Raw genomic sequence first — 25,740 nt, forward strand, 5'->3', positions numbered from 1 at the left:
ATAATTCCAAGTTTATTTTGATATCAGTTTTCATCATCACAGCTTGCTAGGAATCAAGGAAATTTCTTAAAATACTTTTACAATAAATTGTTCCTCTTTCACTATTTTTCTTAGTAAGCTAAATTTTTAATGTCCAAAATAATGTTTTAGACAAAATCAAAGCAATTTTTAAAACAAATCACAATAGCATAATTAAATTCATCAACTGAATTGTTTTTTGTAAATCTGAATAACAATGAAAGTTTGTAAATAACACCTCAGCCTTCCCCAAACGTCTGAACTTGGAATTGATATTTTCACTCAGAGTGGTGAATCTGTTAAGTGAAGTCTGAGATTGTACAGTTTCTCAAGCTGCATCAGTGACATTTAAACTAGTCAAATAATAAAATACTTATATCAATATTATTGTGTTCTGTCGGTTATGAAATGTAAGCGTTTTGAATCTGAGGCAAAGAGAGGGGAACTGAGAGACAAAACAACAGACATTGCCTCTGTATCTGTTTCTTGGCTAAGACAAGGATTTATCATCATCCTCATTTGAATTATTTTGAAAATGTATTTAAATTTAGAAGCAAACAGAATGCCTCTGGTTGCCTTTGATTGTTCTGTGTTTTGCTGGTAATTAGAAAGTATAAATATGCTAATTTCACTGTGAGGTACAAATGGAAAGAGGAGGAGGAGAAAAAAGGACATGGATTTTAGTTAATGAGAATCTTACCTTCCTCAAGATCATATCGGAACAATCCAAGTACCCACTGAGTAAGAATGCAAGGAGTAAATAGGTAATGACTATTGTCATCCACTGTAAACTTTGTTCGAACCTAAAAACAGAAATCAGTTTATTAGCCAAATATGAAAAATACACATTTGGATCTCTACACGAGTTTGGAGCTTGAACTTCTCCCAGATCTCTCTTACTTCTCAGTCATGTGATCTGATATCATTATTACATCAGCATCATGTGTCCTTCCAATGTGAACCCTTCACTCCACAGAAACTACCACATACAATATTAGCATACGAATACCTAATGCATTTCTATGGCATTGCTCTGTGTTAGCCTACTTTGAAAAAATAATTTCTAAATTTTCTAAATGTTACACAGATGAAAGGAAAAAAATTACATTAAAATTGCAAAAGCATACACAGCTTTAATGTGCATCTACACTATAGTTTAACGTTGGCATGAAATGGTTTCCAGTGAAATTGTGTTGTGTAAGTCTGGAATTAAGGCTCAATTGGTCTCCAGATTTAAGTTATATTCACACTATGGCCAGGATTTTCCACTCCTACTTGCAGCGGGCGTAATGACAGGTGGGAGCAGAAAATACCACATGAAGGCCAAAAATCGGTTTTATGGCGTCATAAAACCAGTTCGCAATTGTGCACTGCAGCCTTCAATAGCGGGTTGCATTACCCCCTGCGACACATCAGGAACATAATTTCAATATATTTGCATCTCATTAGAAGGTACTTCTCACCAGAAATCATCCCCCCATGCTGGATCATCAGGGTACATCAGCACGCAATTAGAACTTCACTTGTGACTTCGAGGTTCGTCCGCCTACCTTGCAACTCGCAGCGCTTGTGGTAATCAGCACCAGGCTTCGCAGGGAACACCACATCGCTTTCAGTGGGGTGACAATTGCAAGTCTCTACCTAACAGACCAGAGGTAAGGCCGGGGTAGCTTTTCATGGGCTGCAGGGCAAGGGTTGCACTGGGGAGGAGGGGAAAACCAGCCTGAGGCATGGGAAGGGGCTGCAGGGCTAGGGCTGTACTGGGGGGTATGAATGGGGAAGGTTGCACTTAGACACATGACTGGGGGAGGGACGTGGGAGGTTAGCGTCCTCAGCGCCAGGATGGAGAGAGATAATGACGTAAGCCACCTGGCGCCAGAATGGGAGAAGTACTGAATGAAGAAGTGCTTCAGTTTACATTGTTGAGCAAAGACTGTCCTTCTCCCAGTCCAGGGAGGAGGAGGGCATGTCAGTCGAGTCTCAGTCGTGCTCAGCATGTTGTGTGCAGGGAGTGGTCGTAACAGCACACACCTCAATCCATGGGGGTTCTGGCATCATACTGGGATGCAGATGGCACATTCAGTCAAGGGAAGCATCTGCAGCCTACAGATGGGAAAAGGCATTGAGGGGGTTATCCGAGATTGTTGGGAAGTAGTGGTACATGTTTACCTGTGCAAGTGGCCTCAAAATGGGGCGGGGTGAGGTCCACACAGGGCATAGGCACATCCACCTCAGAATGTTCAGGGGCTAACAAGCGGATATCCACCACAATCACGATGGGATGAAGGAATACAGGGGGTGGAAGGAGAGGTTTTGAAGGGAAGGAAACCTGAACATTAAGATCTTCCGGGACAATGGGAGGGATTTCCACACTCACATGGAGGGTCCAAGCTGGTCTGGCAGTGAGAGCTCAGCACCACCATCTCCCAACCTGCAGCAATGGCGCAGTACAAAATTAAAATGAGGAGAAGCTCTGCTGATGAGGGCTCTGTGGGCAGATTGGAGGGCAGATGAATGCACTGGGGGGACCGATTAAAGGGGCGCCCAACTGAACAGTGCATTCCCAAAGGAGGATTAAGGCACTGCTGAGACATGTGAACAGCACTTCAATGACAATGCAGGGAATTGGAAAGTGAAGCAATGATGCGCATTCATGAAAGACTAATCCCGCAAAGTGGAACTAATCGATCTCCATGTTTTAACCCCTAGTACGCAGCGTGGAAATTTCCCAGAGTGATAATGAACTCCAGAGCAATTGGGCAAGATTAAGAAGGGTATTAGAAAAGTGGCGCCAGGCGGTTCACAGAAGACAAACTTCAGGCCCCCCTCAAATAATCTAATTTCCTGCCTAAACATTTACCCTCTTGTTTATTCCAAAGAGTGTAGTATTAGAGTGCAGTGAATGAGGATCCCAGCGCCTGGGCTGAAAGCAGCACAGCCAAACATATGGCCAAAGCAATAACATAGCTGTCGGTCATGTAGCGGCGGGTGGGGGAGCACCTTGATATGCACCCACACTGGCCATCATTTCAGGGGCGAGTAGTTGCTGACATGGAAACAAAGCTCTTGAACCCACATTCACTGATGAGTCACTGACAGAAAGAGGGCCTTGGGAGACTAATGCTGACTCCATTCCTCACTAATACTGCAGAGACACCATCAGGAAGATGCAGCCTGGATTTATTGCTGCCTGCATAATCACATGCAGGCAGAAAAGAAGGAGAAAGTTGGGACGGAGGAGCCTGGCTCTTCAAAGGGAAGAGAAAAACCCTCAAAGGCCTAAAGGACCCTCTCTGGACGCAGAGGATAAGGTTCACAGAAAGGTCGTGCATAGGCAGCTCGCAAGACCAAGAGCGTACAGAACTCGCATGTTTTATGTGCAGATGAGCGAGAACCATCATCACCGATGTCTCCGCCATATCCAGGGAACTGGTGACTCACATCTGCCACATTCTCCAGGAATTGGTGCCATGGGGACTGGGAGGGCATCCATTGCCAGTGATTCTGAAAGTAACGGCCGCACTCAACTTCTATGCCAGTGGCTCCTTCCAGGGCTCCACTGGGGACCTCTGCAGGATATCTGAAGCACCCACGCCCAAATGCATACATGAGGTGACAAGACGCCCTTTTTGCCAAGGCCCACAATTACATCAACTTCAATAGAGATCAAGCAAGCCAGGATGCTAGCTGGGCTTTGCTGAGATTTCCAGATTCCACCAGGTGCAGGATGCCATCGACTGCACTCATGTGGCTATAAAAGCTCCCTGGCAACAGGCACTCCAATACATAAACAGGAAAGGCTACCATTCGCTCAATGCACAGCTGGTCAGCGGCCATAAAGAAACTTAATACACAGGTTTGTGCCAGATACCCAGGATGATACCCAGAATCTCATTCTAACCATGCATTTCAATATGAGAATGAATAGTTCGACATCAGGCTCACATTATCCAGATCCTTTGAAGGATGCAGAAGCCTTGGGAGCACGTGTTCTTGCTGAAATGAGGTGCTAACTGGAGGAGAGAATCCCGGCATCAGACATCAGAATTGCTGCTTCTTCAAGTGTACCTTCAGTATTCCATTCACAGCAGCATCCTACAAGGGCCAGGAGCTGTTCCACTATGTGCAGTGGGCTCGTAGCTGTATGCCTTCAACCTAACAAAGCACTTCATGGAAATCCAGCTACAGCAACAGGACAATGCATTCTGCGTAACGTCGATGGTGAAACTGATAAGTGACACTTGCGTCAATGTATCTCTCCTTGTGCACTGCACCTTCACCTTTCACTTAACATTAGGATCGAGGCATCACTGATGTCGAGAATGATCTGGAAAAGGGCCACCCACTGATGACATGGAAGCACACTCCACAGATGAGAGACCCATGATAGCAACATCTGCAATAAGTGCAATAAACCCATCATAAAAAGGAGGCATACACAAGAGATATGAAATGGGTGCGATTCTATACACATTTGTGAACATTATATACATGTTGTGAACAGCCGTGCCACCGTTGTGCTGCTAAATCTTTTTAACTTTCCTAACCCTACCACTATGTCTTGGTGCTTCTCTGACATCCACAGCAGAGGTGGAGGCAGCTTGCTGACTGCTACGCCCTGTTGTCTGTGATAACTTTGGCGGATGTCCTCTGGAGACGTGGAGGGCCCTGGCCTGCTTTGGGTGTCCTGCTGTGGGGCAGGTGCAACCTCCACGGCCTGCAGAACTGGAGCTGATGGGGTCACAAGAGGGGATTGGGATCGGCCGGACAGACCCAGAGGCACTCAGCCCCGGGGTGTCCAGCTGCTGATCCTCCTCTCTATGTGTGCCCAAGGGCCCCTGGCTGACTCCTTGAAGAGAAGGGGCAGCTGGAGTGAGATCTAGGTGCCCCATGACCCCTCTCGCGTAGCCACAGATGGGTGTCACAAATGGCTACAGCGATGGACTACTGGTCCTGCACTGCTACAGGAGCAATGTCCTGGACTAAGGTCTCCATGGCGGCTGCCATTCTACCAGTGCTGGCATGCTAGCTATATCACCTCAGACTGAACACGGACGGACTCCTCCATCGTCCATTGTACTCTGAGGAATGCAGCAGACATCTCTTCCTGATGTTCCCATGATTGTCTCAGTAGTTCCACCAACTGATTTAGGACTGAGTCCAGAGGCTCATTATCTGACTTGGACTCAGCAGATTCCTTGCCTCCAGCAGTCCTCCGAGTGCTGGCGACCTCGGATGTCCCTGCCTCGGCCTGCTGTGGACCAGATTCTGTGCTGTGCTCACCAGAATTGGACCCCGAGGCAGCTCTTGAACTAGGCCCCACCGAGGTGTGTATCTCTGCAATGCTGGAGGGTGTGGGTGAGTGCTGTGATGGGTCTTCTATGGTGCTGTTCTCTGGTTCCTCATCCAAGGTGTCGTCAGGGCTGGAGCTGAGGGCCTGGCTTGTGGATGCCCTTGGGTACATTCCAGGGATGCCTATGGAAGAAAGGAGAGATAATTAATGCATGGCAGGCACCTCTAAAACAGGACAATACACTCACAGTATGGTTGTCTGAGGGATGAGCAGGTGCAGGATACTTATTTGGGTGTACGCCACACCTCTCACCATTGGCACAGGCACGGTCAAAGTCCTCTCCGGCCAACTCGATGGCTCAATTGTCATAGGGAGTGAGGACCTTGATTTCAGCCATCCACCCACAGTCTGAGACCACTCCTTTTGATTGTGTGCGAGCATGTCCTGCATAAAGACAGATGGAGAATGTGAGCAGGACACATGCCAAGGCAGATGATAAGGATGTCTGCCATGAGTGGGTGGTGAGCGCAGCCATGCACGGTATGAGGACACGAACTGCAGAGGATATGAGGCCTGACGGACATGTGAAGGTGTGTGTGAGAGAGTTAGTGGTGAAGTCCCTTGAGCTGGCAGTGTGTGAGATGCCAGTGAATGTGTGATGGGCTGATGAGTGTGTGATTTGAGTGTGTTGAGATGCTTGACTTACCCTGGCAGCATGGATGAGATTGAAGAGGAGGAGTTACACTCTCCGATCCCGCAATGACCACAGAGACTCAGGCTTCCTTTTAACCAGTTTTATTCAAGCATATGCAAGGGAGCCGCAATCATTCCTAAGAATGAAGACCCAGCTCCCTGACTGATTACATTTCATTACTTTTGTACTTTTTCTTATTATAATACATTTGAGTACATCCAATTGGTAACCGACACACCGGTTCCGTTATCTCTATCCTATTGAGTACATAAACACGTGATTTTTCTATCCAATCATTCTAAAGCATGTATACATAATTGTATTATCCAATCAGAATTAAAACATGTACGCAAAGACCTTGGTTCTTACAACTCAAGACTGTTTGTGTTTCATCAAAGCCCCTTCTTTGTCCATTGTACATCTTTCCATATCTAAGCTAAACCATTTGTCCTCCCCTTGTCTGAAGGTTGAACATACTTAATCTAACTTTATGCCATGTTTTATCTCCAGTCTAGCTCTCAAGGCTTCACAACATCATTGCACCACTTGAATTGTCCGGCCTGACAGAGGCTGTCTTCCCTGTTACTGGACATTAGCTCATCTCTTGATTTCTGTGTAAATCACACAAAAACTCAAAGCCTCTTTGTGTGCAATGTCCATCTGGTTATCCTCAACTATTAATATGTTTAGCATCAATGGCTGTCTGGAGATTTTAAGTAGGTTCAGCAAATTCTTACTGTGTTCTTTTTTTCTCTAACAAGATCATGCATCCTTTTCTGCACTGGCTGGCTGACCTCTTCTGTGCTGTGTGGACACTGACCTACGATACCACCACCTGCTAAGCCGGAGTAGTGAGGTTGGTGGACCTCCTTCAGCCAGTGCGCAGGCCTCAACTGTGTCCAGCAGCCATTCCAGTGAGGCAGTGAGAATTTCAGAGCAGTATGCTTCTTCCCTTTGGGAGCCATGTCTTCCGTGGATCAATCCTGGGCTACAGATATTTAAAAATCTGTGCACAGGTGCCACTTAAATATGGCACCTGGAGTGAGGAAGTGGTGAGCTCATGGCAAGACAGGCAAATCAGAGGCCGTCTGCCTGCAATTTGGCGTCTTTCCTGTGCGTGCATAATTAATGTGGCAGGAAGCAGACAATATGGTGCAAAAACCCACCATTGCAGCCAGCAGGTAGAATGCTATTTTTCACACCCGCTGTCGCATTTAGTGCAATGAAGGAAAAAAAATCCCGCTCTCTGATTATGACTATAGCAACACTGCTTCACACAAAAATTCTAGTTACGGTATAAAAGTACCCTGAAGATTCCATCATTCCTTTAGATTTTTAATTAGATTATTCACAGTACATGTTTAACTGAATAGTTATTGCACAGTACAAGAACTATCATTCCTATTGATAACACTGTCTATATTATGCTAACTATTCTGCATCAATTTTTTTTAAACTAAATTACAAGGAGAAAGAAAACTTAAATCTGAGGCATTTTGACTGTCCAGACCTAGAACCTACACAGTCTACAGGTTTGTGTTTACAAGCAATATGAAATACTGGTCTAGGTCTTTCTTCTCAGCAATTAAATCATTGAGTGCAGTGGGGGCAGAAATACCATTCACCAACAGCTGTGCTGATAACTCCAGAGAATTTTCTGGGGCTGGCATAATTTGCAGGTTCTTGATGAGGTTTCTGCAGAGGAGCCAAGGGATGCTAAAAATCCCAGCTGTTGCAAAACTTTGGTTCTTCCACGTCAGGAAAATCTCTAGCCTCTGCAAGATTTGCACAGCAAGTACCCAATGATTGATTACGCTTCCTAGTTGGACTTTTAATTTGCATAACGGCTCCACCATCCCTACCTTTGCTGGACATCAGTAAATTGTTCTCCACAGCAGTGCTCAGCATTGCTGTGACGATAATGACAGAAAAAATGAAGCATAATATCATGCAGTTACTATTGCCTTACTTGGTTATAGTGATCCCCTTTTGGGCAAATCATACCATTGTTCAGAAGAAATGATTTCAAAAGTTTGCTACAGGAACAGAATTGGAACATGACCTGGTGGGATAGGTGACCGCCCAGCCTTCTCTGCAACACCATCACCATCAACCACCACCCAACCACCACAGAAGTCATATCAGAAAACCAGCACAATTCAAAAAAGAAAATCTTCCATAATATTAAGAAAACACCTAATGAAATTTAGTATCAAGGAAGTCAGAAATATCGACTTAAGTGGAGCATACCTGTTCATAGACTTGTACCAGGGAACCAGCCAGCTGGTGTATTCGTGTCGGACATGTCCAGATGGGATGGCTCTTTAGATTCCTATGCAGCACAGGCTGCAGATATGCACTGTAGATCGCCTGTAGTTGCTCTCTATCAGGATAGCTGAAATCAAATAAATACTTGCATTTCCTGAACTCAGTGACAAGAGACACGAGGGCTACAACATTTTGTTTCATTTTCTATAAAACATTGTGGGGCCTATTTTAATCACCCTCCTCCTGTAATCCATTAGGAACAATCAAGGCAGGGATTTAGTTGCACCTCTGGCTGCTCACAATCTTCCCAAAACCCCACTATTTTAACTTCCCTTTCTGTAGCTGCATATCAGGCATCTAACCAAGGCAAATGGAATCATAATTGAAAGGTCAAAGTCCTACTACAAAAACATCATACCCATTCCCATTGCATTTTGTTCAAGTTGCCTTGGATCACCCTAGCAGGATTGCTGAAGGAGGGCTTCTGTGGCAGTTTAAAAGGGGGCACTCAGATGCAACTTACTGGATCAGATGATCCCTTGTTGTTTAAACTGCAGTGGTGTTTCCAGCTCCCAGATCTCGATTTCTGCTTTCTTTTAAGCCTTTAGTCAGGTTTCTCTACTTTTTAAAGGAGCTATTCATGTGTCTTTCTTCAAAATGGAATAAGACTCGGAGGATCAGCAGCCACTTCAACAGCCACCAACTGGGTCTTGCAAAATACATCGGGTGATGGGGGTGGCATGGCATGTCTCCCCTGTAGGCAGTAGTCCTGCTGTAGGAGGTTGCATAAGTTAGTAAAAGCCTCCTTTGAGAAGGCCAGCCTCCTTCTGCGCGACACAGTTAGGTCCAAGGAGGTCAACAACAACTTGCATTTATATAGTGCCTTTAACAATAAAATGTCCCAAGGCTCTTCACTGGGGTGTTATGGAACAAAATTTCACACCAAGCATCAGAAGGAGTCATCAGGACTGATGATCAAAAGCATAGTCAAAGAGGTGGGTTTTAAGGTGCCCCTTAAAACCGGAGAGAGATAGAGAGACAGAGAGGCTTAGGTAGGGAATTCCAGAGCTTAGGGCCTACACAGCTCTAAGTGTGGCCATCAATGATGGGGCAAGTAAAATTGGGGATGTCTGAGATGCTAGAATTGGATGAGTGCAGAGATCTCACGTGCTTGTAGGGGCCTTGGGCATCCCCAATTTTAAATGCCCCATCATCAACAGCCACACTTTAAGCTGCTTAGGTCCTAAACTCTGGAATTCCCTCCCTAAACCCCTCTGTCTCTCTATCTCTCTCTTCCTTTAAGATGGCCCCTAAAACCTATCTGCTTGACCACACTTTTGATAATCAGTCCTGACAAATCCTTCTGACATTCGGTGTCAAATTTTGTTCCATAACACTCCAGTGAAGAGCCTTGGGACATTTTGCTATGTTAAAGGCACTATATAAATGCAAGTTGCTGTTGTCTTCCTTGGACATAACTGTGTAGCACAGAAGGAGGCTGGGGTTCCCAAAGGCGGCCTTTACTGACTTTTGCAACCTCCTACAACAGGACTGCTGCCTGCAGGGAAGACATGCCAAGCCAGTGTCTCTCCACAACCTTAAAAGTTTACTGGAGCTTTTCAGGCTGCTACAGGCAATATCAGCCACATCTCACAAGCTGTAGCTCACAGATGCATTACACAGGTGACCAACACTCCATTTAATCAATTTTGCTGTGCCTCTTGCACTTTACTCTGAGAACCTAGGAAGAGCACCTCGCAAAGCAATTCTTATTTATTCTTTTTCCACACAGCTTCATCCTGCATTTAGGACATTCAAATGATTGACAACTTTTAATAACAAAAGACATTGGTTGTTACTCAGAAATAAGTGCTGTTAAAAATATGCAAATATCCAAAGGAGTCTTAGAGGTCTACAGCATAGAAAAAGGTCCTTCAGCCCATCAAGTCTGCGCCTGTCAAACAAGTACCTAACTATTCTAATCCCATTTTCCAACACTAGGCCCATAGCCTCGTATGCCATGGCATCACAAGTGCACATCCAAATACTTCTCAAATGTTATGAGGGTTTCTGCCTCTACCACCCTTTCAGGCAGAGTTCCAGATTCCCACCACCCTCTGGGTGAAAGAATTCTTCCTCACATCCCCTCTAAACCTCCTGCCCCTTACCTTAAATCTATGCCCCTGGTTATTGATCCCTCCACCAACGGGAAAAGTTCCTTCCTGTCTACCCTATCTATGCCCCTCATAATTTTATACACCTAAATTATGTCCCCCCTCAATCTCCTCTGCTCTGGGAAAATAACCCCAGTCTATCCAATCTTTCCTCATAACTAAAACTCTCCAGCCCAGGCAACATCCTGGTAAAACTGCTCTGCACTCTCGCTAGTGCAGTGAAACCCTTCCTATAATGCAGATTCAAGAACTGCACACAATACTCTAGCTGTGGCCTAACCATCATTTTATACAGTTCCAGCATAACCTCCCTGCTCTTATATTCTATGCCTCAGCTAATAAAGGCAAGTATCCTATATGCCTTCTTAACCACCTTATCTACCTGTCCCGCTACCTTAAGGGACCAGTGGACATGCACACCAAGGCGCCTCTGATCCTCGGTGCTTCCCAGGGCCCTACCATTCATTGTGCATTCCCATGCCTTGTTTGTCCTGCCCAAGTGCATCACCTCACACTTATCTAGGTTAAATTCTATTTGCCACTGATCAGCCCATCTGACCAGCCTGTCTATATCCTAATCTAAGGCTATCCTCCTCACTTTACCACCCCACCAATTTTCGTGTCGTCTGCGAACTTACTGATCAACCCTCCTATATTCAAGTCTAAATCGTTTATATATACCACAAACCGCAAGGGACCCAACACCGACCCCTGTGGAACCCCAGTGGACACAGGCATCCAGTCACAAAAGCACCCCTCGACCATCACCCTCTGCTTCCTGCCACTCAGCCAATTCTGGATCCAATTTGCCAACTTGCCTTGGATCCCATAGGCTCTTACCTTCGTTATCAGTCTCCCATGCGGGACCTTATCAAAAGCCTTGCTGAAGTCCAAGTAGACTACGTCAAATGCATGGTCCTCATCTACACACCTGGTCAACGCTTCGAAAAATTCAATCAAATTGATCAAACATGACTTCCCCTTAACAAAACCATGCTGACTGTCCTTGATTAATCCCTGCCTCTCCAAGTGTAGATTAATTCTGTCCCTCAGAATTGCTTCCAATAGTTTCCACACCACTGAGGTTAGACCAACTGTCCTGTAGTTCCCTGGTTTATCCTTTCCTCCCTTCTTGAATAGCGGTACTACATTGGCTGTCCTCCAGCCCTCTAGCACCTCTGCTGTGGCCAGAGAGGTATCGAAAATTATTGCCAGTGCCCCCGCTATCTCCTCCCTTGCCTCACTCAACAGCCTGGGATACATTTCATCCGGGCCTGGGGATTTATCTACTTTTAAGCCTGCCAGACCACTTAGAATCTCCTCCCTTTCTATGCTAATTTCTTTAATTATATCACAGTCCTTCTGCCCGATTTCCATACCCACGTCGTCCCTCTCACTTGTGAACACCGACACAAAGTATTCATTTAGAACCCTACCTACATCTTCCGGCTCCACACACAAATTACCACTATGGTCCTTAAATGGGCCCTACTCTTTCCCTAGTTATCCTCTTACTCTTAATGTACTTGTAAAATAACTTTGGATTTTCCTTTATTTTACTTGCCAATGTTTTTCATGCCCCCTTTTTGATCTCCTAATTTCCTTTTTAAGCTCCCCCATACACATTCTATATTCCTCTAGGGCTTCCGCTGTTTTCAGCCTTCATAAGCCTCCCTTTTTCTCTTTATCCAATCCTGCATATCACTCAACATCCAGGATTCCCTGGATTTGTTGGTCCAACCCTTTGTTTACTTGAATATGTTGGCACTGTACTCTCCCTATTTCCTTCTTGAATGAGTCCCACTGCTCTGACGCAGATTTACCTAAAAGTAGCTGCTCCCAGTCCACTCTGGCCAAATCATATCTGATCTTTTTACAATTGGCCTTCCCCCAATTTAGAAATCTGATTTCTGGCCCATCCTTGTCCTGTTCCATAACAATCTTGAATCTAACGGAGTTATGATCACTATCTGCAAAATACTCCCCCACTGATACCTCTACCACTTGCCTGGCTTCATTCCCTAAAATTAAGTCCAGGACCCCCCCCCCCCTCTCTTGTAGGACCTTCTACGTACTGGCTTAAAAAGTTCTCCTAAATGCATTTTAAGAATTCCACTCCCTCTAACCCTATCACACTATGACTAACCTAGATAATGTTGGGGAAGTTGAAATCCCCCACCAATACTATCCTATTATTTTTACACTTCTCTGAAATTTGCCTACATATCTGCTCTTCTATTTCTCTCTGACTGTTTGGGGGCCTACAGTATACTCCCAGCAATGTGATTGCTCCTTTTTTGTTTTTCATTTCAACCATATGGCTTCATTTGAGGAGCCTTCTAAGATGTCATCCCTCCTTACTGCTGTAATTGATTCCTTGATCAATACTGCGATACCCCCTCCTCTTTTACCTCCTTCCCCTGCCTCGCCTGAAGACCTTATATCCTGGAATACTGAGCTGCCAATCCTGCCCCTCTCTCAACCATGTCTCTGTGACAGCAATGAGATCATACTTCCATGTGTTAATTTGTGCCCTCAGCTCATCTGCCTGAAACAGTGTGCTTCACAGAATTGAAAATATAGAACACCGTATTTATATTGATCTGTGAGGCTGAAAATAACTGAAAAGTACAAGGGTGGTCAAAGACAGATTGTGGAATCCAAAGTACCCTGATAGAGCATTTCGTTTAAATTGATAGCAAAGTGGAAGTCAGTGACATGACTAACAAGTTACATCAAACATAGTCATTGCAGAATGCAGTAATCTGAGGAGCAAAAAAAGTTGAAAATAATAATTGCATAGTAAAGAAAGAAGCAATGAAACAACACTCAGTGCTGGAAAATCTCACAATTCCTTGCATTTTTGTGAAAGTAACATGGTCAAACTTGCAAAATTTAATTTTGATTTAATTTACTGTAACTCTGCTGTTTTAATATTAATGCATAACTGTAATTTAATGAAAAATAGGCTATATTTCATCGATGACAGTGGAGAATAAACAGCCATTATGCTACTTACTTTATTGTACAGATCCTCACAATAGATGTAAATCTTGTTGTTAGGGTGTGTCGTCCCATAGCACCACCTACTGACATTGAAGCCACGATCTGAATATTTTCTAATCCAACCCACTCCAAATTTTCATCATAAAAGCCATGGTACGTCAGCGTCTTGGAATTTTGTAATTTTTTAAAAAAAACACAAATGAGTTAAATATATAGAGCATTTGTACCTGTTTTCCAGCCACAAGCAAGATAATTTAGTAAGGTCACCCCCCCAACCAGTAATATAGATATATGCTGATTAAATAATAGATACTACTTCAGCACGAAACCGAATTTCAGGTCTCCTTCTCAATTACTGAAGGCTCCAATAGTCTTTATGCTTTTATATAAAAACAGTAATCTACCAGCATAGTATGGTAAGGTACAGCCCACATTTGACACTTTCCAAATTACAAGTTTCCAAATTAAGTCAAGTCATGAGAGGGGATACAGAATTGGGTAACTTGTTTGCCTTACTAGGGAGAAGTGAAAATCATAATTTAAGTGTAACCTTGTTGCATTTCTATATCTTATAACAGCCGATTACACCATGTCATTGCTGAGCCCTGAAAACATTACCTATTTACTGTTTATCATATTGAAATAAACAGATTGTCAGTTTGTCCTCCTGTAACAAGCATGGGGTACAGAAAATGTTTAAAGAGAGGCGACAAAATAAATGAGTGAAGGTGACAATGGCAATAAGACTACATTAAAAGAAAAACCTTCATTTAAAAGGAATTTGACCAATTAAGATACCCACTGTTGCTCAGTGATTCCGTGCACTTCCTACACAGTTGTGGTAATTTACTATTTCAAAGGAAGCTGCAATAAGTTTAGTTAAGCCCGTAAATAGCGTGAAAACTAACATGGCAAAATACTGAAATATAGTGCGATGCTGGTCAAAATTAAACACAAAAGCAACTTAAGCAAATATATATTAAATTAATTTATTATGTCCTAACCTGCTGCAGAAATGCAATAACGCTGCTGGTTCCCCATTTGTCTGGTCTAGGTAGATTAATATCTTTCAAATATAATACCAGGTGTTCACAGTCCCTGGGTCTGTATACACGACCAGTGTTAGAACTTATAACCATGCACGTCTGGCTCAACTTCTGCAGAATATGTCGAGGCGAGGTCTGTGCACTACAATGAACTGTTGCAATTTGAGTAGATCTAAGCTGAGAGAAAGCATAACGAAGAAGCATCCTGAAAATAAAAATGAACCATTAAAACGGAAGGCGTTCTACATAAATTAACATGTCCCTAGTTGAATTTACCTTTTACAGGAACAAAGGAACAATCTCAACTTTCAGGGTTTTCCTCAACAAAATAATCAAGCTATAAATCTAGAAATAAAAGCAACGGATAGACAAGAGGAAAGGGAGATTTTATTTTTCCATTTCCAAATATGTAGTTATAGAATCACAGAATGGTTACAGCACAGGAGACCAATCAGCCTATCAAGCCCATGATGACCCTCTACAAGAGCATTTTAGCCTGCTCCCCTTCCCCCGCCCTTTGCCCTACGAATATTTTCCCTTAAATTCCGTTTCGAAAACCAAGTTTGAATTTGTCTCCAACCCCTTTCAAATAGTACATTCCAGATCATAACCATTCACTGCGTAAAACAGTTGGTCCTCATGTTGCCTTTGATTCTTTTGCCAGTCATTTAAAATCTGTTCTCTTGTTCTCGACCCTTCCACCAATGGGAACAGTTTCTTTCTATCTACCCATGATTTTCAACACCTCTATCAAATCTCCTCTCAATCTTCCATTAGTAGAACAACCCCAGTTTCTTCAATCTATCCATGTAACTGAAATCGCTCATTCCTGGAACTATTCGTGTAAATCTTTTCTGTAAAGCCTTCACATCCTTCCTAAAGTGTGGTTCCCAGAATTGGGCTCAATATTCCAGCTGAGTCCAAACCAGTGTTTTAGAAAGGTTGATCATATTTTCCTTCCTTTATACACTATACTTCTATTTATAAAGCCCAGATTGCCTTTCTAATAACAACATTCTCAAACTGCCCTGCTACCTTCAACGATTTGTGCACATAACCCCTAGGTCTCTCTGTTCCTGAACCCATTTAGAATTGTACCCTTTAGTTAATAATGCTTATCTGTGTTCTTCCAAACAAAATGAATCACTTTGCACTTCTCTGCATTAAATTTCATCTGCCACATGTCCACCCATTCCATCAGCCTATGTCCTCTTGATGTTTATCACTATCCTCCTTACAGTTCACAATACTTCTAAGTTTTGTATCATCTGTAAATTTTGAAACTGTGCCCTGTACACCCAAGTCTAAGTTATAAAAATATATCAAGAAAAGCAGTGGGCTGAGTACCAACCAGTGGGGAACCCCATTGTATAGCTTTCACCAGTTTGAAAAACAACCATTCACCACTACCCTTTCTTTCCAATCACTCAGACTATTTGGTCTTCATGCTGCCGCTTTCCCTCTTATCCCATGGGCTTCAATTTTGCTCGCAAGTCTATTATGGGGCACTTTATTGAATCCTTTTTGAAAATCCATGCCCACCACATCAACCACATTACCCTCATCAACCCTCTGTTATTTCATCAAAAAACTAAAATTAAGGTAGTTAAACATGATTTGCCCTTAACAAATCCATGCTGGATTTGCTTAATTAATCCACGTTTGTCCAAGTTACCATTAATTTTCTCCCAAATTATTGTTTCTAAAAGCTTTCCCAACACTGATGTTAAACTGGCTAGCCTGTAGTTGCTGAATTTATCCTTACATCCTTTTCTGAACATGGATCTAATGTTTTCAATTTTCCAGTTCTCTGGCACATGTCCTTTATCTTAGGAGGATTGGAAGGTTCTGATCAATGCAACTGCAATTTCCACCTTTACTTCCCTCACTATCCTCAGATGCATTCCTTCCAGTGCTGGTAACTTACCAACTTGAAGCACAGCCAGCCTTTCCAGTGCCTCCTCTTTATCAATTTCTGACTCTTCCAGCATCTCAACTATCCCTTCTTTCACTATGACTTGGGCAGCATCTTTTTCTTTTGTAAGGACAGGTGCAAAGTACTCATTTAGTACCTCAGCCATGCCCATTGTCTCCATGTGGACCCCCATCCCTCCTCTTACTACACTTTTACTATTTATATGCCTGCAGAAGACTTTTCATGTTAGCTGCCTGTCTTTTCTCATAATCTCTTTGTTCCTCTTATTTCCTTTTTTAGATGTCCTCTGAACTTTCCATTTTCAGCCTGCTTCTCACTTGTATTATCAACCAGACATTTGTCATACACACCCTTTTTCTGCTTCACCTTACTCAATCTCTATTGTCACCCAGGTAGCTCTGGCATTGGTTGCCCTACGGTTGTACCACGACAGTAGCCAAATCATCCCCTCTTTAATTCAATTAATTCATTATTCAATTACAGTTTTGCCTGTCAATCTTTTAATTCCAGTTTACCCGGTACAGAGCCCTCCACCAAGTCATTGTTTTCATTCTAGATTGCTTTTTGTCATTTTCCATAGCTAATCTAAATGTTTCTTTACTGACACTTCATCCACCCCATCCCCCAGAATCAAATTGTTGCGCCAAATACATACTGATCAAGAAAATTGTCCTGAACACACTTGAGAAATTCTTCCCCCTCTCCGCCCTTTTCACTATTGCCATCACAATCTATATTAGGATAATTAAAGTCCCATGTATCATTACTCTACGGTTCTTGACTCCTCCATGTAACTTCCCTGCAAACTTTCTCCTTTATATTTTGTCCACTAGTTGATGACTTATAGAATAGTAGTGTAATGCTAATTCTGTTGTTTCTCAACTCTGTCCTTGATCCCTCCAGGACATCCTCTCCCTCCAGCACTGTAATATTCTCCTTAAACAATAATGCCACCTCTCCTTTCTTTCCTTTCCTATCATTCCCGAACACAGGAATACTTAGTACCCGGTTCTGCTCTTTATTGGGCGAGGCCTTTGTTATCACCATATCATATTCTCATGTGGCTATTTGTACCTGCAGCTCCCACCTATTTATCATGCTTCATGTGTTTAAATACACGCACTGTAAACCTAACTTAGGAATTGTATTCCCTTTCTAATCTGATGTCACCTGTCATCTTATGTATTTTGCTCTTGTGGCGTTTGCTTCTCCCAATTCTTTATGCACCTTGTTTCTCCTTTTTAATACTCATCCCCGCAAATTAATTTGTTATCCCATTTTAGTCTCCAAATGGAAAATTATTTGCAGTAAATTCATCAATATAATTTTCTTATATAAAGGCAAAACACTGCAGGTGCTGGAAATCTGAAATAAAAACAAAAACTGCTGGAAAAACTCAGCAGGTGTGACAGCATCTGTGGAGAGAAAGACAGAATATAATTTTCTTCTTGCTAGTGAAAAGGAAAAACTGGTAGTTAGTACATTTTACTGCAATTTTGCATGGATACAGTTTTTTAAAATAAAATCACTGTTACCTTTTTAAACACCTGAATAAAAATAATTTACAAGCTATCTTTAAGTTCAGCAGTCTTTTTCAAAATTATTCATGCACTGTATGCAGTTAGGCAGCCAACCAAATCTGAAAATCATTAGGTCATCAGTCCCTCAAAACAGTTTTATCAACAGTATATAGCCTTGCAAATGATAATAGCACCTCTCAGATGGAAATTTTCAAGACCTCAAGGTCAAGCAGCATAAACTTTAACAATGAGCCCTCAAGGTTCTATTTTCCCTATGGAGTATTATCCAGCTAACTTGATTTAAATTTATATACACACATTCTTCGCTATAAAATTATACAAAAAGAACAAGAATACAACTATCACTCAAAAATGTTTGGAATTTTGATGCTTATAAGTGAAAGTCTATTTTACTGGAATGGGCAGGACCTATCATCCCCGTTCTAAAACCAGATAAGACCCGTCCGCGTTTGTGGCAATTATAAGCTAACAGTTAAGTTGGCCGCTAAGTTGGATAAATATACAATTCCAAGGATTGAAGACTTTTGTACGCAAAGCTGGCAGGAGTTCAACCCTACACTAAGTTGGATATGAGCCACACGTATCAGCAACTTGAGTTAGATAACACATCCCTGGAGTATTTTACAATAAACACACACAAAGGCCTATCTTTTAGCGTGTCCTCGGCATGTGCAATACTTAAAAGGAAAATGGAGAGTTTGCTATAGGGATTATCACAGAGTTGTGGTATACCTTGACAATGTCCTCGTAACTGGATCGAGAGGCCGAGCATTTAGCAAATTTAGAGGAGGTATTAAAAAGGTTTCTGGAAGCTGGAGTCCGCCTAAAAAGAGAGATGCACTTTCCAAGCCACCAAGGTTACCTATCTGAGCACTGTGTAGACGCGCAAGGATTACATCCTGTGGAAGAAAAGGTTAAGGTGATAAAGGAAGCACCTTCCCCCACAAATATCACCGAACTCAAATCATTTTTAGGGATGGTAAACTACTATGGACGAGTTTTACTCAACTTATCGACTTTATTGGCCCCCTTGCATATATTGCAGAAGAAACACCATCGTTGGTCCTGGAAGACTCCACAGAAGGCAGCCCTCAACAAAGTAAAACAACTGCTGTACTCCTCAGCCTTGTTAGTGCACTTCGACCCAACTAAAGAATTGATATTGACCTGCGACGCCTCTCCATATGGTGTTGGTGCAGTATTGTCCCATGAAATGGACGATGGCTGAGAGGCTATTGGTTACATATCAAGAACCCCCTCAGTGGCCATAAGAGGTTATTCACAGATTGAGAAGGAAGGGCTGTCAATAGTCTTCGGAGTTAAAAAATTCCGCCAATACTTACATGGCAGCCACTTTACTATTGTCTCTGATCATAAATTACTTTTGGGCCTTTTCATAGAAGACAAGACTATCCCACCGATAGCCTCGGCAAGAATTCAATGATGGGCATCAATTCTGTCCACCTACGAATACGCTTTCAAGCACCAAACTGGGATACTCATAGCGAACCCAGATGCCTTTAGCCATCTACCCTTGCAAGAAAGCATCTCGTGTACTCCTGTACCCCAAGAAATCATCCTTGCATTGAACCTTTTTTTCGACACATCGCCTGTCTGCGCGAAGCAGATCAGGAACTGGGCCAATCGAGGTCCACTTCTCTCCAAAGTGAGAGACCAGATACTTACAGGATGGTTAAATGAGCCAGTTTCTGAGGAAATGAAACCATTTTTTTACCCGCGAATACGAATTTAGTTGTCAGGATGACTTCATACTCTGGGGAGCAAGAGTAGTCACTCCTGTACCAGGCAGGGAACTGCACCAAACCAAATTACACAGCACTCACCCTGGCATTCCTAAAATGAAAATGCTCACTAGGGGTTACATAGTGGCCTGGTATAGATGCAGATATCGAGAAGTTAGTCAAGCACTGTCAACAGTGCCACTGCAGCAAAGTTGCCAGCCGCCACCCCACTATATCCTTGGAAATGGCCTGGCCAGGTGTAGATCCATACAGATTACGTCCATTCCTAGGCAAAATGTTTTTGCTCATAATCAACGCACACTCAAAATGGATGGAGATTTTTGAGATGAAATCACCTACATCACGTGCTACTATGGAAAAGGTTATGCCAATGCTTGTCGGCTCATGGGTTGCCTGAAGTTATTGTATCAGACATATTTACAAGTGCTGAATTTCAAAACTTCACCAATCTAAACCACATTACACACATGTGAACTGCGCCTTACCAACCAGCATCAAACGGACTAGCCGAGAGTCGTCCAAACTTTCAAGGCAGGACTAAAAAAATTGTTGGGAGGAACCTTGGAAACCAAAACCTCACAGTTCCTTCTTAATTACCGCACGACTCCACATCCAACAACAGGAGTTCCACCAGCAGAACTGCTTATGAAGCGTTGTCTCAGAACGAGACTGAGCCTCGTATTTACAAATTTGCCAGGGAGGGTAGAGAAGAACCAAGGTAATTAAAAAACAAGCCACGATTTGCATAGTAGAGCCCAGAAGTTTTTAGTAGACAAAGCCATAGATGTAAGTAACTTCGGTAGCGGTCCAAGTTGGATCCCAGGAATTATTGTCTGTGAGACCGGACCCCTTTCATACCAAGTAGATGTGGAAGGCCAGATCGTTCGCAAACACATGAATCACCTGAGGAGCAGGGAGACGCTTCCACAATCAGTGTTGCCAACAAGGAATGTTACCGAACTCAAAAGCACCGAAGTACCTGATCAACCTGTTATAGGCATAACTGATGTCTCCATTGAATCAAATAGTGATAAAATGCCTGTGCCAAAAGTGTCGTTATCACAGTTCCTGTTAGTGCCGATCCTGTAAGAAAGCCTCAGGCAATAGAATTACGCTGCTCTACCAAGAACAGAAAACCCCTTCAACAACTTGGTTTATACCTAAGTATATAATCTGAATTCATGACAAAGTGCCGGTGTATTTATTTCTAAGGTTTTTGATATTGTTTTCTATTCACCTGTATAAAGTTATTTGTGTAAATAAGGAATGTAAAACAAGTAAAAGGAGAGGGATGTGGTGATTGTTGCTTTAAGGCCAGCCTTATTGAGTAAGGGTCACGTGGTCAGAACAGTCAATCAGCACCGAGCATGGGGAAGCTTATAAGGGGCAGAGTTTTTCTAGTCTAGAAAGTATATTGTAGCCTTGCTAGAGGCCTGCAGCTAATCCAGCAGCTCAGTAACTAAAATTTGTTGTTCAACTAAAGAAGCCTCTCGGTAGTATATCTCTACAGTAATAAACATTGGGGGAAGCCCACTTAGGGTCGTAGTGAAGTATGAAGGAATGGCAGCGATATCAAATACATTTTCACAATAAGATAGATTGTGTCTTGGATTGGATTGTAGAAGCATTTGAGGTAGGAATAGAACAATCAGTCGAGGGCATTATTCAGAGGGAAATGGTACTTAGGGGCAGAGTCTTGCCCTTGTTGGGCAGGCTCGGCAGAGGCAGTCGGGAAGCCCACAATCGAGGCAAGAAGGCGATTTCACACTGGCAGGCCAATTAAGACCCACCCAATATGAAACGCGAGTGACAGTGTTCATCGCTGCCTGTGCGGGCAGGGGGGTGGGTGAGCTGGAGTGCGAGCAGGGCAAGCGCAACCTTCGCGCATGCGCGTCTTTCATAATCTCCCTAAGGCACAGAGCTGCCTCAGGGAGGTGAAGTGTTTTCAAAAAAAATAAAAGAAATGAAAAATGTAATTAAACATGTCCAATGAGCAGGGACATGTTATTAATTAAATTTTTAATTTTATTTTTATTTGCTTTAGGAAACCTCATCCCGCCCGTGGACGAGGTTTCCTAAAAATCGCAAAGGCCATGCCTGCCAACTGTTAGGTTGGACGGGCAGCGAAAAATTTAAGTTAATAACCTTGTTAATGGCCTTAACAGGCCTTTTAATTGTCGGCAGGAGCACTGCTGACTCCGGCGCGCTCCCGCCAACCAAAATATCACACGAGTGCGTGCTGACGTCTGGACGCTCACCCGACGTCAACGTGCATCATTTTATGCTTGAGCGGGTCAGGCACACAGCCACCCGCCAAGCTAAAAACTTTGCCCAAGAAGTTACATCAACTTAAGGCAGATAAATAAGTAGTTACATCTAAGGATCCTGGAGGGAGCTCAGGTATAAATAAGTATCACAAATTCTGATTATAGTTTTGCAAAATTCTATGGAAATGAAACCATGGCAGAGGACTAGAGGATGGCAAAATAATCTGCTGTTTAAAAAGTGAGATCTCTACTGGGGCTGCTCGTGTTTGTATAGAATTAGAAATTGAGTAAACAATATCAAAATTACCAATAGCATCAATGACATAAAATCTTTTAAAATAGAAGTGGATAGATGTTTGAAAAAACATTTAAAGGGTGTGAGAAAAGTGCAGAGAAATGGGTTTGGATTGCAGACAGATTCAATGGAATGAATAGCTCTCTTTGTTATAAAATGTGATTTTAAAATGCAGCAAATAGTGGGAAGATTATGAAAGACTATGAAACAAGATAGATCAGCAAGACGCAGTACATTATGGACAAGTGTCAAGTAGGACATTTTGGAAGTAACAATAGCACAGGGAATGCTTCTTAAATAGAAAGAGATTAAATGTATTTGAGAAGCAGGGAAAAACCTTGGTTTTTGGAAGTTATTTTGGAGGTCCCCAAAACTAAGAATCTGGTTAACACACAACAACTGAAATAGAGATGCTAAAATTTCTCAGCTATTTTGATGCAAATATTAATCCATTTTTAAAAATTGGCTAATGCCTCTGTAATGGAGAGTATATGACAGGCATGTTTATCATTCATACATCAGATTCTGACCCCATGAGGGGAAGCAGTCACAAATTGCGATTTTGCCAAAGATCAGCCCTAATTGGCTGCAGGGTTGGGTTGGCGGCCAATTCAGGGTTGCAGCCTTGGAAAGGAGGCAGGAGGCTGAAGGTGGAGGTCCAATTTAAAAGGAATGTAGCAGCTATTATTGTGGAACCCATCTTGTAACACTAAGACAGAGAGAAGCAAGAAGTAGGAAAGGCAACATCCAGGTGCCCATGGCAGGGCAGCCTCAAAGTTCAGTCATACTACCCTTAAGGTGATGCTGGAGATGGTGCAAGAAACGCAAGCTGTCCTGTTTTCAGAGAGTTGCAGGAGAAAGTCACCCAGCTAAACCAAGCAGGCCTGGCTAGAGGTGGCAGAGCAGGTGAGCAGCCGCAATGTCATGAGAAGGACCTGGATGCAGTGTAATAAGTGGTTCAATTTCCTTCTTTATTCTGGCAAGGTGAATGCAACATGATACCGAGATCACAGGCCCCCTGGTCTTCAGCCGCCAGCTGACAGACCAGCTGAGCAACCCGAGGGCACACGCTACTCTTGAACATGGGAGAAATGTGCATGCAGGATAATTACTGACCTCTGAGCAAGGTTCAAATCCCTTAGGATATTGAGGAGCAGGCAGCACTGATAAATGCAGCATCTCACTTAAAGGAGGTAGCCCTTTGCACCATGAGGGTGGCATTGCAAGAGGAAGTAGATGATGGCAAAATGGGAATACCAGTACTTGGGGGTGAAAAGATACTGAATTCTGTAGATGATGGGGATGGAGTGCCCTCCTCCCCATGTAGCAGCATGCCAAAATTTCAGCTGCAGTGAAAGCCTCAGCTCTGCAGAAGCATTTGCTGTCAGACAAGTTCTTATGATATCCTTCTTATGTCTCCCACAAGGTCAGTTATGGAGGGTGAGCATGCCAATGCTACAGCAACACCACCACGGTCTTCAGATGAGATGGAAGTCATAGACCCAGCGCCATCACATCATTCAAATGCACCATCCACCAATGCAGATACACTCATATTGGTAGGTCCTCAATCACGAATAGAATAAGATGGCACTGGGTGAAGAGCATGTCACAGGTGAGTAGGAAGAAGTGAGAAGGCAGAGGCAGCGGTGGGCAGTTGCCTTTGGAGCCTGGAGGTCAAATACAGCAATGCACAGCTGGGCACAAATGTAGATCATTGAAAATCACAAGGAAGGCAACTTTATTTTGACCAGCAGTGTGAGATGTGTACCCAGTGTGAGGCAGTGCAGACTCATGGACTGCGAATGGAAGATCCGTTCAGCTCATGTGCACCACCAAGGCCAAGGGTTTTGAACACATGAGCTTCTCCATCGAGAAAGTGTCCAGCCTCGTGAAGAGCCATATGCGGCAGCACTGAGTTGCACAGGATGTATGCAATGTTTTGTAGCATTGATCAGTCAGTGGCCCTGAAGGAATATAGTTGCATTGAATGGATGCAAGTTGTGCCCCAGCTGATGGCACTTTCTAGTGATCCAGAACATTAAAGAATCGAGGCAGTCACCGATGAGGATGAGGGCACCACCCCTCACAGGGCACTATCAGCAGCCTCCTTGGCCCCTCTAACTCAGGGACCATCTATACAGTAAGACCCTGGGCTACAGGCTGCCCGTGCATTGGCGCTGGTGCAGCAGCCTCAGAATATTCCCCCAGTGGCACCTCCACAATGAGGACAACCACTATCAGCATTTCAACTGCAAGCAAATGAAAGCAACCAGCTACCTGCACTTTATTTGAGGTGCCAAGGTGAGCACAAAATAGAAGTGGCTGAGATCAAAGATCACCTCGTCATTCTTTGCACTGAGTGGTGCACTTGGGTTGCTTTCATTTTAGGTTGTGTAAATTTTTAATTTTTATTTACAGTGGAGACGTTGAGCCATAATCCTAGGCATGTGAGCTTCCATTCTTTAATGGAAATCTGGGGAAAAAAAGGGAAGAAGTGGTGAAAGGGAAGCAGTGAGCTTTGAATGGGAGCACTGAAACTGCTGTGGAGATGTGTACCATACATTGCAGGTAAGAATAATCCTATTCAAAGTTGTGTGTTTAATGGATGTGTTTTCACAATCAGAGCAAAGTGAGTGGAAAAGCATGCAGTCCTGCTAGATAAGTAGTGATCAGGTAAAATATGCCTGGAACAAATGTGCACTGGCATTCATGCCATCCTAATGAGTGCACTGACTGCTGAGATAGCCATAGACACTTCTCTGCACATCATGGGCATCCTTCTGCTATGCATCTTCCTCTTCTTATACCACCTCCTCTGATGAACTGTGTCGATATAGTGCTTCACCCACTTCAAGATTCACACACCTCTGGAGGGCCATGCTATGGAGAATGTAGCAGACCACCACAATGCAGAGACCCTTGCAGTAGTGTACTGCAGGTTGCCAACCGACTGTTTGAGGCACTGGAACTGCATCTCCAGAAGGTTGATGGTCTGCACAATAGTGGTCCACGTGAGCAGATGGCTTGGTTGTAGACCTCTATGCCTCCATCTGAATCACATAAAAAGGGTGAGTGGCTAACTCTTCAAGGGGTATCCCACTGTCCCCTTGAAGCCATACATGGAGTTTTGGTGGTGGCATGAAGAGCAGCAGCAGCAGCATCCTAGACTGCTGGAGGATGTAGGCATTGTGGCAGCAGCCAAAATAGGGAACGCATGCATGCATAAAGTGCTTGTTGTGATCGCAGACATGTTGAACATTGAAGGAGTGGAAACCATTTCTGTTAATGAATCATACTAACCAATTATTCAGTGCCTTTCTAGTCACATGGGTACAATTGATAATGCCCTGCACCTGCAGGAGTCCAGTTATGGAGGGGAATCCCACTGTCTTTCCTGCTTGTGAGAGCCCTTATGTTATGTATGAACTTCTATGCA

At 43.4% G+C, this 25,740-nt stretch overlaps 1 protein-coding gene across 2 annotated transcripts in view; it reads right to left on the minus strand.

Moving 5' to 3' along the window:
* The window catches only part of dync2h1 (dynein cytoplasmic 2 heavy chain 1), a 766,235-nt gene that overhangs the window by 574,465 nt on the left and 166,030 nt on the right, over window positions 1-25,740 (minus strand). For both annotated transcript variants that reach the window (XM_078545532.1, XM_078545531.1), the window contains exons 44-47: window positions 14,458-14,704; window positions 13,467-13,618; window positions 8,256-8,400; window positions 719-821 (exon numbers count right to left, since the gene is read on the minus strand). In XM_078545532.1, coding sequence (XP_078401658.1) covers window positions 719-821; window positions 8,256-8,400; window positions 13,467-13,618; window positions 14,458-14,704 — 647 coding nt within the window. The remainder of the gene's footprint in view (window positions 1-718; window positions 822-8,255; window positions 8,401-13,466; window positions 13,619-14,457; window positions 14,705-25,740) is intronic.

Source organism: Cetorhinus maximus, chromosome 7 (genome assembly GCF_964194155.1).
Source record: "Cetorhinus maximus chromosome 7, sCetMax3.hap1.1, whole genome shotgun sequence".
Taxonomy (NCBI): Eukaryota; Metazoa; Chordata; class Chondrichthyes; order Lamniformes; family Cetorhinidae; genus Cetorhinus; species Cetorhinus maximus.